We start from the raw sequence: 13072 nt of genomic DNA, 5'->3' as shown, positions 1-13072 counted from the left end.
CTTGTTCTTCAGATGTATTATTGTCAGTGGTGCTGCGATTTAACTTCTGCTCATGCACCAGTAAAGAGCTTTGCAGCTCATCGATTGACATTGTGTTGATATCATGAGATTCTTCAATGGAACACACGATATAGTTGAATTTCGGAGCCATTGATCTCAATATTTTCTCTACAACAGCACCATCTTCAATCTTCTCACCATGAATCCTCATCTTGTTTGCAATCCCCATAACTCGTCCAAAATAATCGGAGACCGACTCCCCATTTTTCATTTCGAGAGTCTCAAAATCTCTCCTTATTGCTTGAAGCTGTGCACGCCTTGCTCAGCCTTGGAACTTCTTATTCATATAATCCCATATATTTTTTGATGTATCTTTCTAGAGAATTGTCTCTAGAACTTCACGATCGATTGATTGAAAAAGAAAATTATTTGCCTTGAAATATTTTAAACGTGACTCCTCAATTTTTGCTTTCTAGGCATCCATCAATGTTTGATACGCTGCCTCTGTAGGTGCTGTAAAACTCTCATCAACAACCTCCCAAAGCTCTTTAGATCTGAAGAAATTCTCCATTAGCATACTCCAATGATCGTAGTGACCATCAAAGTGAGGAATTGCTGGTTGGACAAATGATGTTTTCTCTGTGGCCATTTGTCGAACAGTTTCTACTCCGGCCTCTACTCTCGGTATTTGTTTATCGATTATCTCCTCTACAGAGGCTATGATACCAGATGTGAAGATGATAGAAAAGAGAGTATAAAGAGAGAAATTTCACGCACATAATAAAAGGATTCATTCATTACTTAAATAGATAACAGCAGTAACAGTTCAATCCACTAATAACAACTCAGCAGATTTTGTGGAACAACCCACAGCTCACAACTCAACAAACTCCTACAAACTAGGAACTACCTGGTAGACTAGGTTCAACACATAACAAATAACAAAGCAATTAGTTAATAAATATCTTAACAAAGCAATCTCAAAAAAATCCCCGACGTGTACGCAGGCTTCAGGAATACTTATGTGATTACACTAAACTTGAAAAGTACCGGAAAATAAGCAATCTCAATGTTATCCGTGCATATATCCAGATTTCAAAATCACCCTATAAATCCACTACACTCCAAGTCACCTTGATGCAATTAATTCAAAGATACAAGACAAAGCCCATATCCCAAATCCTCTCGTCAGCCACGAGTTTCCGTTGACGTGTCACACCTCGCATCCCCACCCAAAGCGCGCGTGACAAGTTCCTCTCCAACACGTGGGCCAGCACTAGAACATTCATCTTTCCCGCCAATATTTTTGTCTCGTGGTTTCGTGGGCCTGAACCCATTTACCGTCCTTTACAGTATGGACACCCTACAAAGTGACCACCATTTGACTTGCGACTTTTCATAGTGGACCCCGCGCAAGCTTGCCTCGTGAGTTGTAAGGTGTTTACCCTTCTCAGGTGTAGATAAGCGTCTACTATATTATTGAGGAGAAGACCGCGAGGAGTAGGGAAACCAAAGGGCGCGAATCGGCGCGATTCGAAAGGACAGCGGTGTAAAAGCGCAGCAAAGCTGGCGGTACTAAAAAAAAGTTTGATTATTTTAATAGTTTTTACTCTGGTGTGAGTCCTATGTAAGCATCATTTTTGTATGACTGTACAGCACAAACTCTCAAGGAATTGGGGCCGTCAGATGGCAACTCTTGATCGACCCAAAGGATCTTGTTTACCCGTTGTAAATTTATCCACGGCCCAGTAAAGGATCTTGTTTTATAACCTTCAGAGTAAAAAAAAACCAAGTTCTCTGGCTCTGGCTGTAAATTTACATGCTTGCGAAGAGAAAAGAGTTCGGCCAGGAAAACATAACTCTGTATTAGGAAAAAATTAACAATGTTATGCATTCCAGTAAGAAAATTTTCTGTAAGAATGTTGCTGTTGATAAATAAGTAGATGCGCTGGATTCTATGTTTTTTTGACAATGGCGGTTTTTCTATAGAGTGCCCATGAGCACTCAATAAGAAATGATAGAGATAGAAAGAAATGAATACCATATGGGCCCCCCTTATTTGCATTAATTTCTGTGCATAATTCATTTCTCTCTATCTCTCTCCTGTCTTATAGAGTGCCCATAGGCATTCTATAGAAAAACCGATAAAGTTATTAGCTAAGTAAGAGTTAATAAAAAGAAAATAATTATTTTAAATGAAAATCGATTAGACATGCATGAATACATCTCGCCCAGAACCCAAAAATGTAACAAAGAAATGTTTTTTATTTTGTCTATTCTTTAACCAGAATTCATAAATCTCTATATGATATTTTTGTGACATATCCGTGCCCATCACAAAGATGTCAGGTATAAAATATTTTTCATGCTTAAATTTTATGATGATATACTTGATTATCACACATTTAGATTCGGATATTCTCCGTAATCAATGGTTAATCAACTATTTCAATCCTTACTCTTGATCTCAATTTCAAAGGAAATTACATCACTGTGTGGGATTGTAACAATGAAGCTAGTGGTTACAAATACCACAGTATTTTTGGTGAATATAATTTTATTTATTAGTATCAACTATCTCCAAAACTAATTAAAAAAATATGAATAATTATTTTCTAATCCCTCCATTTTTATCAATATCTCGATCCTCTCTCTTCATATGTTACTTTAATTGATCAGTTAGTAATTATTTTTTATTATAAATAAAATTATAGTGGTATTTGCAAAACAACTGGCTTTATTGCCGAAACAACGAAATCCTATGTGGCAATATTTTATACCTTATAATTGAGATTCAGGGTGGCGGTTGAAAGAATTAGTTATTATCTATTTACTACCTAATTGGATAGGATCTGCATCCCTTAGGACTAGGCACAAGAATCACGTGAAAATCTTCAAGTTTTTCTTTTATGTATATATTTGTAGCTCGAACAAACCAATTTATATAAACTCCTTCAACATAAGTTTAATGAAATCTTAAATACATCTACACAAACAATAGATAGAGAAACGAAATACAATATATTAGCAGAAAGGCGCAACATGATTTCCTTATGTACGTATACTTGTCAATAATATTTTCCCCACACAAGTAAAACACAAGTTAAATTATCAAATTGATATTTTTTCCTTGACCCATTTTATCGCTTTGATATTTTCTTGCTTCAACATCATTTTGGTATATTTTTTCCTTGGCCCAATGCGTAAATAGACCCAAAAAGTTGGTCATTTGGCAAACGAACTTAGGAATCATTGACGCATAATACATTAAATGGTAATTAGGATTAATTAAAGCACGTAAGACGCGCGTGCTCCTATCCCTCTTAATTTCATTTAAAATCAGGGCATAGATTAGATTAGGGCTTGAATAAAAAAAATTCTCTTTTTAAAATCTATTTTCACCTTCTCCGATTTTCTTAAATATTCAGCAAGCTCTGTTCAAGTTCAAGTTCAAATTCAAATAGAGGTGGATTGAATCTAACTAAAACTAATTAGCACAAACAAAGATTTTGATTCCCGGTTCATTTAGATCATGGCGAAGTAAGACATATTTGAGCATTTTAGATTTGGAAAATTGACTATTTGTTTTTTAACAAAAGGACCCCATGTTTCCCCTATCCATGGAACAAGAGGGAAGACTTTTCTCCCCACCGTTCCTGCTGAAATTTCACAGTTAAATCAAAGAACAAACAGTTGATAATTTAATTTTTAAGGGCTTAAAACTTAAAAGTCAAAACAGCATTCAAAAAAGAAGGGCGGAAAAATTTCGCAGCTTCCACAACGTTCTACCCCGTGGAAGACTCACACGCAGGTGGAACAGTAGCGAACAGAACACTATCAAATTATTACAGTTATTCCCATTTATTTTTTTTGGCCTTATTTCTATTTTCCCTCCATATCTATCACCATCCGAACTATAATTTCCCTCCCTATTTCCTCATTTTCTTTCCGCCCGATTTCTCAGATCCAAATCTTTCCTTAAAAATCCCCAAAACCCTAACCCTCTCTTCGAAAATCTCCACCCACCGCCTCAAATTCGCCTCTCAAACCTCATTCACCACGAAACTCCGCTGCCGATCGGTCAAAACGAGGGTTTTGGCGCCGAATCTCGCCCCCGTTTCTGATCTCCGACGACGCCGAGGGGTTCCGACCGCCAATCTCTAGGGTTTCTTATATGTCTGGGGGACGAGCAGCGGCGAAGTTCTCCGGCCAGCCCTCCGGTCAAGTGTTCCAGCCGCTGAAACGGCACTTGCCGTTTCCTTCGAAAACGCCGTCGCGATTCGTTGATCCTGATGCGTACCATAGTTTCGACAGTGTGAATCGTAGGATCGATGATGATGGGGCTGATGAGCTTGTCATCAGAACTCCGGTGAGTGATTGAGTGAGGGATTTCGGCATTTTTCGTTAAAGTTAACATTTTTAGTTGAGTTTGAAAACGATTGACTTGATTGGGTGCTTTGATATGCAATTTGAGTAGTTACACAGTAGGATTATTATTTTTTCTAGGTTTATTTATTATTATTTTCTTTTTTTTGGGGGGTGGGGGGTTGGGTGGTTATGGTGTTGCTTAAAATAAATCGTTTATGGGATTTAGTTTACTTGAAGTTGACTTCTTTAGGGTGATTTTCTGTTAATTTCTTAAAGCTTAAAGTGTTCCTGGGATTTAATTTTGCTTGAAGCTGACTGTTTTAGAGTGGACATTTGGGAATCTTTGATTCTCTGCCGATTGCTTGAGAGTGATTTACTCGTGGTATGTAATTTTAGAATTTGAACTCATTCACAAATATAGTTTGTTTTTGGAATTTAGTTATATTTGAAGTTGACTGTAATGTTGATGGAAATTGCGGCTGATTTATATAAATAATATTGGGGGAGTTATTTGACTGTACAAATTAAACTGGTGATGGAAGGATTTTTAAAGTTACCTGATTTCACTCGTCTATTCATTTGCATTCATGTTAATTACATTCATTTACAGACCTTTTGTAATATAAACTATTCCATTATTTTTTATATGGTTTAGTTTTAAGTAGATATGTTTTTGCTTTGTTCATTTCTTACCCTTTCTATTTCCAGATTTTTTAAGGGAAACCCCCTAAAGAGTCCCAGCTGCCTTTCATTGGCCCGAAGGCCAAAAGTATATTTCCAGCAAGTTCATACCGAGTTTTAAAATAGGACAGCAGTCTTTTAAGTTTTGCGTGTTCAGGCATAATGTTGACAGTGCTGATAAATTAAAATATTATGTGTGATAGTATAGTTAGAAGTAACCAAGTTAACTAATTTTTGATGGCATGGTATATATCTGAATATAGCATTTATTCTTATGTTTTAACGTATCAGTCAATATGTTGCACCAAATTTAGTCATAGCATGTTTACCTCAAAAGAAGTTGTTACAATTTTAAAGATTTTAAAGATGTTACATTGTTGCACCACGTGGCATAATTATATTAGGACTGCTAGATAGGAAATGCTTCATTTTCCTTGGAAGAAGATAGTAACTCTTGGACTTTTTCTCATTTATTATCTTTTTCTTTCAGCTGAGCAGATATTGAGTAGTTTTTACCTCTAGTATTTTTTTGTCGATTCATATCCCTTCAAGGCTAGGAATAAAAACTCACGTCTTGTTGTAGCTTATTATTATCATTTTCCCAAGTTGAGATTTATCTAAACTTATTTTAGCAGATATGAGTAGTTTTTACCTCTAGTTTATTTTTCTCCTCAATCCTTCTTATCTCCTCAACGCATGGAATAAAAACTCAGTTCTCATTGTGGGCTTATTTGTCATTTTTCCAACTTGAGATTTATTTAAACTTATTTTACTTTTAAGTTTAAATAAAAAACTCTTTCATTTAACTGCATTCTTGTTCAGGTTTCCGTTTGATGCCAAACGCAAACACTAGTTACATCTTGCGTTTCTTTTTTAAAAGGATCAATTCAATTGGAGAGGTCTCATAGTTGAATCAATGTGGAAAGTTCTATCGCATGCACATGTCATTTGCCTATACAACCTTTTTCCAGTAGAAATGTTCTTTTTCTTCTACATGGAACAAGGCCACTGCCTATTCAATCTCATCTGAAACTAACCTTTCATTTATAAGACCAACAACAGGAAGTTGAGCCTACTTTTTTTGAGGTCATAATATGACGTGGACAAACTGAATGGAGACAATGTACCGTTGTACTTCCTGATTGTCGGGCACAGTTAATATTTAGTACCACTTAAATATCTTACTTTTTTAATGTGTAAATGATTTTTTGTCTTATCATTTATTAAATTTCGGAACTTGATTGTTTATATTTTTAAGTTTAAGTTTAAAACAAGCTTTACGTCATAGTTGTTCAAGATTTACTAAAGACTTAATGGTCAAGCACCAGCACTTTTGAAACAAAAAAAATGGAAGCTATCATATGAAATGGTTTAAACTTCTGCTTCTACATATGATTTGTTAATTGGAGTAAGAATGTCTTGCCCAATTTGCGCAAACTTTTAGATTCACCTATTCTAAAAAATCTAGACACATAAATATGTTATATGTATTATTATGATTATCAACACTATATATCTGAGAGTTACTTATATATGCAAAACCTTAAATGAGTAGAACAATATAACAATTAGTTCTTCCAAGAAAGGGGCCTTGATATTTGTTTGCTTATTATGTATCTTTAAGGTGATAACAATACATTTTTCAACAGACATCTCATGCATAACAAGGGACCAGCAGACAAATTTTGGTGCTGTCTGCATATCATAGGTTTTACTATTTAGTTGCAGATTTTGCTGGGATTGGAAGCATGACATTTTGGCATGATTATCAGATACAAAAGATTGTTTAAAGGACCAGCTACTCTGAAGGCTGTCAAAATTATTAAATGTAACTTGAAAACAATATACTAAAAGTTAGTTCAGCAGATAACATCCATAAAATCTGTTGATATTTCAAGACTGTAGATTTTCTTAAATTAACAGATAGCACCGTTCTCATGTTGCCACACGGCTGGGACACAGTGCAAAAAGGAAAGACTTCTTTTGCTTTTAGGATGGAATAACTCCCAATGGGAAGTTGTAGGTAGCACCCTTCTTGATTGACTCATCAATGGATCTCGTCCTGCTTGACTCTTTGTGGTCTATCTAACTCGGTTCACTTTGTTTCAGTTCCATCGTATTCCTCTATCTGTTGTTGTGGCCTTGTTTTGTAAAATCCATCGAATGCAGTTTGAAGCCAGTTAATAGCCTCCATGTAAATTTAATCACTCAGTTGGCTGTTTAAGATAAGCTAGACGCTACACGTTTGAGTTTTGAGTAAAAAAATTATATCAAAATATTTTTTTCTTCAACAAAAGGTTGGGTGGCTTTGAAGAACATTTAAGCACATGAGTAACGCTGTGATTTTGTTAATGATATATGTTTTATGTGATTTTCCTTGGCGTTTGCTAGCCATGCTAAACTACATCATATTATATACACAGTTGAAGCGAAAGACAGATGTGGATAATGCGGAAGCTGCTGAATCAAATGAGTGGACCTACAGTCCTGGCTATGTCGAAGGAATTAACAGTCCCCTTCAGACACCTATATCTGGAAAGGGAGATAAGATCTTGGATAAATCTAATCCCTTGAAGTACAGCAAACCTGGATCTGCAATTCCCATTCCAAACGCTGGTAAGAAGTTGTGATCACTTTTCCTCCATTGTTATTGCAAGTTTCAGTCTGGGATTTCTTTTACTGATGGTGTCTTTGTTACTTGGAGTAATCTGGCTTCCATATGTTTTTGTGACTGCCAACACCTGTATGCGGGCATTTGCTAGGTAGTTTCAGTTTATTCTAAATTCTGGACTGGTTTTAAGAAATAAATCACAATCTTGCATCTTAAGACAGATGGACATAGGAGTGCTTGGGGCACATACCCCTGTGCATATCATAAAAAATTATAATTTGTCCATAAATTTAATAGGCGCCCCTATGTAATATGTATTTGGCGGTGTTTTCAAAGGCGCGCACCTCACTGTGCCTCATGCGCCTTACGATGCGGGCCGGTGGCGAAGCACCCCACTTCTGATGCAGCAGTGCCTTTTGCGCCTCACGTACATCCTTACTTTGTGCAGAGTGCATGTAGTACATATCCTCATAGTTTTGTTTGTTAACATTTTAATTGAGTCTTTATACTTGATATTCCATATCCCAAAAAGCAAAATAAATTCATTAGACCTTTTTAGTAGCCTTTAATTGAGAACCATTACTAATCCTTTGCTTGGATATTAGTCTTGATTTAACATTTGATTTGAAAATTTATGAATTTTGCTACTATGTTGGGTGTTAGCATTAGAAATTAAGGCATTATATTGTGATTTTGTAGTAAGATATTATTTATCATGACATTTTTCATGTGAATTCTAAAAACATGTTCTTTCGCGCTTGATTATATATTTTAAAAAATTATGTGGGCGGTGTGCGCCTCGCATCATTCGGGCGCGCGCATCGCGTTGCGCCTTGCGCATGTGCGCGTAATGATGCTTTGCGCACTGCATTGCGCCTCACGCATTGATAACACTAGTATTTAGTGCCCTCGTATGGAGAACAATTATGAAAGACTATTGTCCGAACTTTGTAGTAATTTTGTTAGTTTATGCAATGAAAATGAAAATGATCATGCATTGATATGAAAATGATAATGATCATGCATTGATATGAAAATGATAATGATGTAGATTTATGTGTTAAGATCTTTGTGATTATTGTCCATATGTACCTGCATATGTGAAAAAAATCCTGGATCCGTCTCTGCTGGAATTTATGTTATATAGATTATCAATTCATATGTCCATATGTACCCGCATAGGGGAAAAAAATCTGGATCCGTCTCTGCTGGTAATTTTCTCATGTTTAGCCTTCTACATATTGACATGTGGAGTTAAATGCAAAACAAATTTCGCTTAATTTTATAAGGGTTCTGCATGCTTTTGCAACTGTTGTATCACTTGGCTCTAAAAGGACTATGTTACATTTTCCCTCTAAAAGAACTATGTTATATTTTCCCTCATGTCTATTATTATTTATTTTTATAAAGAGAAGCAAACATTTTTACCTTTAAACAACAGTGAAACCCTTTTATATAGTTCACTTATTAATTAAAACTAAAACCACACACGCATTTAGTTTCTCAAGATAATCTTGTAGTTTATGTACATTACTAACCGGCTATTTGTTTTGTGGAATTTGTCGCTTGTATTGGTGTTTGGCACAGAGAATTGTAGTTTGTTGCCAAGTATAAAAACTGACATAATTGTGCTGTTGCTGCTGTTATTGTAGTCACAGTTCCTCTTGTTTCAGATTATTAAGCTTGTCACTGACATCTGCGTAGTTTATTATTTATTAGTTGGGAAAACAACTCTGTAATGGAAGTCTAATCTGTTGCTTCTGTGATTGGACTTGTTACAGGTTCTCCCAGTAATGTTCTTACCCCAGTTGGTACTTGCCGTTATGACAGCTCTCTAGGTGATTTGACTTGTTATCTGAAGCAATATTTACATTAAAAAAATCGTAAATCTTTCAACTAGATTTCAAACAATAGCTTATTAAATTATAAAGAATTTAATTGGTTCCACTAGTTTGTTATGCTGGTTGTGATTGCTGATATATTTTGTTTCAGGTCTCCTGACCAAAAAGTTCATCAATTTGCTTAAACATGCTCAAGATGGCATCCTTGATTTAAATAAAGCTGCTGAAACTTTGGAGGTGAGTTTATTGCTTCTAAGAAAGATCCTCTCTAATTATCAGCAGTGTTGCAAAGACTGGCAAGTTTTCTGGACAGGTTTAGGCCCTAGTTTGCAATCTGGGCCTTGACCTGCCCAATGTTTCACAATTCACTGTTATTTAGAATCTTTGTCATCATCTAATGATCCAAGTACTTTTCCCATCTGATTGGAGTTACCTTTGTACTGATTCTAACTGAAGAAAGCAGCACAGTTACTATCCCCCAAATATTAAGACTGGTTGTAAACCAGAAATAAACTCTGGTTTGGTGTCAAATATCTTCGTAGAAGCATCTTGGATCAAGGGGGAGTTTTTGATAAAGTTCCATAGATTTATTATAGGAAATTGCATTTTCTTTTTGCGAGGCGCATCGTGAGTTAAAGAGCTTAAAAAAATCCTGCAATTTCCATTTTTCGTTCTTTTTCCTATGAAATGTATATTGGATTCAGGTTCAGAAGAGGCGGATATATGACATTACAAATGTCCTCGAAGGAATTGGACTGATTGAGAAGAAACTTAAGAACAGAATATGTTGGAAGTAATACATCCAACCCCCTATGAGTTTCCTGATTTATCCGTTCTCTTTTCTCTCTCTGTTTCATGCCTTTGCGTATGAGAATTCATTTATTTAAAGAAACTTATGGCAGGGGAATAGATGAATCAAGACCAGGAGGGACTGACGATGGAGTTCCCATTTTACAGGTAAGAGAAAACAGTCACTTTAAAACTGCTATGAAGTAATGATTTCTGTTCTTTGTTGGTATCAGTTAATATATAGTGTTGTCTTCATAACTTCATTGATCTTCAGGATGCAAATGGTTTTCTGGTTCTTTCAGAACGTCCAATGTCTAACCCTGTTACTAATTTGTTTTCAGGAAGAAGTTGAAAAACTTCATGTGAAAGAGCGCAACTTGGACAGTCAGATAAGGTAACCATAGATCCCTTTCCGATGAGAATATGTTTTGCTGCTAGTCTAAAGCTTTAGGTTCATTGCAGTCAACTTCGGGAAAGGCTAAGGGATTTTAGTGAGGATGAAAGCAGTCAGAAGTAGGTATTTTCATATGCGAGTTGGGGTTTGTGATTTATCTTGATTTCTTATTTTACTTTCCTTTCTAATTTGTCTCTGCTTCTCTAGGTGGTTATATGTGACCGAAGAAGACATAAAGGCCATTCCCTGCTTTCAGGTATGAGTTGCAGTTTCAATGCTTTATGATCTGGTATGTAGGCTTATATTGGTAGTCAACTGAAGTCAACATCCACCTATTTAGCTTGTTATAAACCTTTCTTGCAAATAGATATGATTATCATAGCAATTCCTTCTCTTTCCTTTTCTGCAGAATGAAACTCTAATAGCAATTAAAGCACCCCATGGTACTACACTGGAAGTTCCAGATCCTGACGAGGTAGGGAATCACGGAAGCGTATGGGAAAATAATCCTACCTGTTACTATTTAGTCTCTGAGAGGTTATTCTTGAAACAGGTTGTTGATTATCCTCAGAGGAGATATAGAATTGTTCTGAGAAGCACAATGGGTCCAATTGATGTTTATCTTGTCAGGTATCTTCTAGCTCCCTGCATAGGCACTTAGGCAGATTACCTAATCCCATAGAAGTCTGTTGTAATTACATTAATCTGTGGCTTTCTGTTTCAGTAAATTTGAGGAAACAATTGAGCAGGTGAGTGCTACGGTGGCTTCTCCAAGTCCCCCACCTGTATCACATTCAGGCTCTACTCAGAATGATATGGTGACAGTAAGACAAGGTCATGAGAGTGGAGGCAAGGAACTTGATGTTCAAGGTGCGCCGATGATGTCTGCCGATCCAAATCTTTTACAGGACCCAATTGGTGGTATGAAGAAGATTGTTCCTTCAGATGTCGATGTAAGTTCATCAAGATCACTGGGATACTTTAATTTGTATGCTTAGTAATTGTGTGGACATGACTCACCTGCTAATACATCTGAACTGAGACTGCATTTATACTACAGAGCTAATATTTACCATATAAGGATTTGGCTTCGTAGATTTCATTTCAATTGGTATCTTGTCATTGTCCATGCCCAAAGCATAAGATTTTCACCACGATCAGGTATGTTTTTTTGACGTCAACCAAGAAAGGGCCAGCTTTAATAAAGACATAATTGTGATCCATGTACTTATCCCCAATACATGGAAATAAGGTCTTACCTTAATAAGACAAATGACCTTATGCACAATGCTATACACTGAAAGGAAATGTCTGGCCTTAATTATAAAGAGATAATTGTGGTCCATGAGCTCACACACTGTTATACCCCTGAAAAACTTAAGCTGCACAGTTTGTTTGTACCTCTTTTTGATTCTTTAGTGCATAGGATGACGGGCATCGCCATTACATTCATGCCTGCAGTTCGGTGAGGTTTTGCACATAATCTGATGGTTTTGAAAGTAGGCTACTGGGAGTAATTTTTTTAATAAAAATCAGAACACCTGCATAAAAGTAGTGTGCTCTAAGCCATTCATTTGTTGTTTTTTTGGGGGTGGCGGTGGGGTGGATGGGGGATGGGAGGATGGTTTGAATTTTTAACTATCCATTTTGTGATTCAGAACACCCACTCATATAGGAAGCCTTTGATAAGATTTTTATTCAGCTACTGACTGGGCTATAAAGAAAACCCAGTATTTGCTGAAACTGCTACTGCTTTTAACTTTCTATATACACGTGTTACTTTCCATGTCAGTCTCTTCACTCTTTGAATGCTGTCAATGCTTAATTGATTTGTTTGCTTATTTCTTTTTGCAGTCTGATGCAGATTACTGGCTTCTATCTGATGATCCCGGGGTCAGCATTACCGACATGTGGAAGACAGCTCGTATCCTTTTGAACACATTTCTCCTTTTTATTTTCTGTTTTCATTGAAGTTCATTGTCATTGTAAATCTTGGACTTTTGATAACCGTAACTCTCTCCAAGCTGATGATGTCCAATGGGATACAGAGCCTAGACTAAATGCGGAGGATTTCCTCGCAAGCAGTCCTCAAACTCCACCGGCTGGAGTTGTCGAAGCACCCTTTAGTAATAGTACTCCTAGGAGAAAGCAGGGTGTGTGAAGATGAAGTCAGATTGAACTGTTTCCTTTATAAGCCTTTAACTGGCTTGGCTACACCATATATTTATAACCCCCATCCCTGGGTTTTTAATGTCGTAGCAATATCGGCTTTTGTTAGAGCTGCTAGTGGGTTTGTGCAGTTGAGGAAGAAGATAGTATCTCCTGTGTACAGTTAAGGGTAGGATGCCCTCTTATTAGCTAGTAATGTAAAAAAGATGAACGTTCCAT

The 13072-nt window shown here is 36.4% G+C and overlaps 1 protein-coding gene across 1 annotated transcript; it reads left to right on the top strand.

The window, feature by feature from the left end:
* Positions 3777–13066, top strand: LOC109836802 (transcription factor E2FA-like). The gene is made up of 14 exons (XM_020404817.1): positions 3777–4369; positions 7473–7665; positions 9442–9498; positions 9653–9738; positions 10206–10294; positions 10404–10458; positions 10632–10684; positions 10753–10803; positions 10892–10940; positions 11094–11159; positions 11238–11314; positions 11409–11637; positions 12539–12608; positions 12709–13066. The coding sequence occupies exons 1-14, from the start codon at positions 4175–4177 to the stop codon at positions 12843–12845; spliced, it is 1407 nt and encodes a 468-aa protein (XP_020260406.1). The 5' UTR covers positions 3777–4174; the 3' UTR covers positions 12846–13066.

Source organism: Asparagus officinalis, chromosome 4, assembly GCF_001876935.1.
Source record: "Asparagus officinalis chromosome 4, Aspof.V1, whole genome shotgun sequence".
Lineage (NCBI taxonomy): Eukaryota > Viridiplantae > Streptophyta > Magnoliopsida > Asparagales > Asparagaceae > Asparagus > Asparagus officinalis.
The sequence above is the reverse complement of the archived record's forward strand: the minus strand, read 5'-3'. Positions and strand labels throughout refer to the sequence as shown.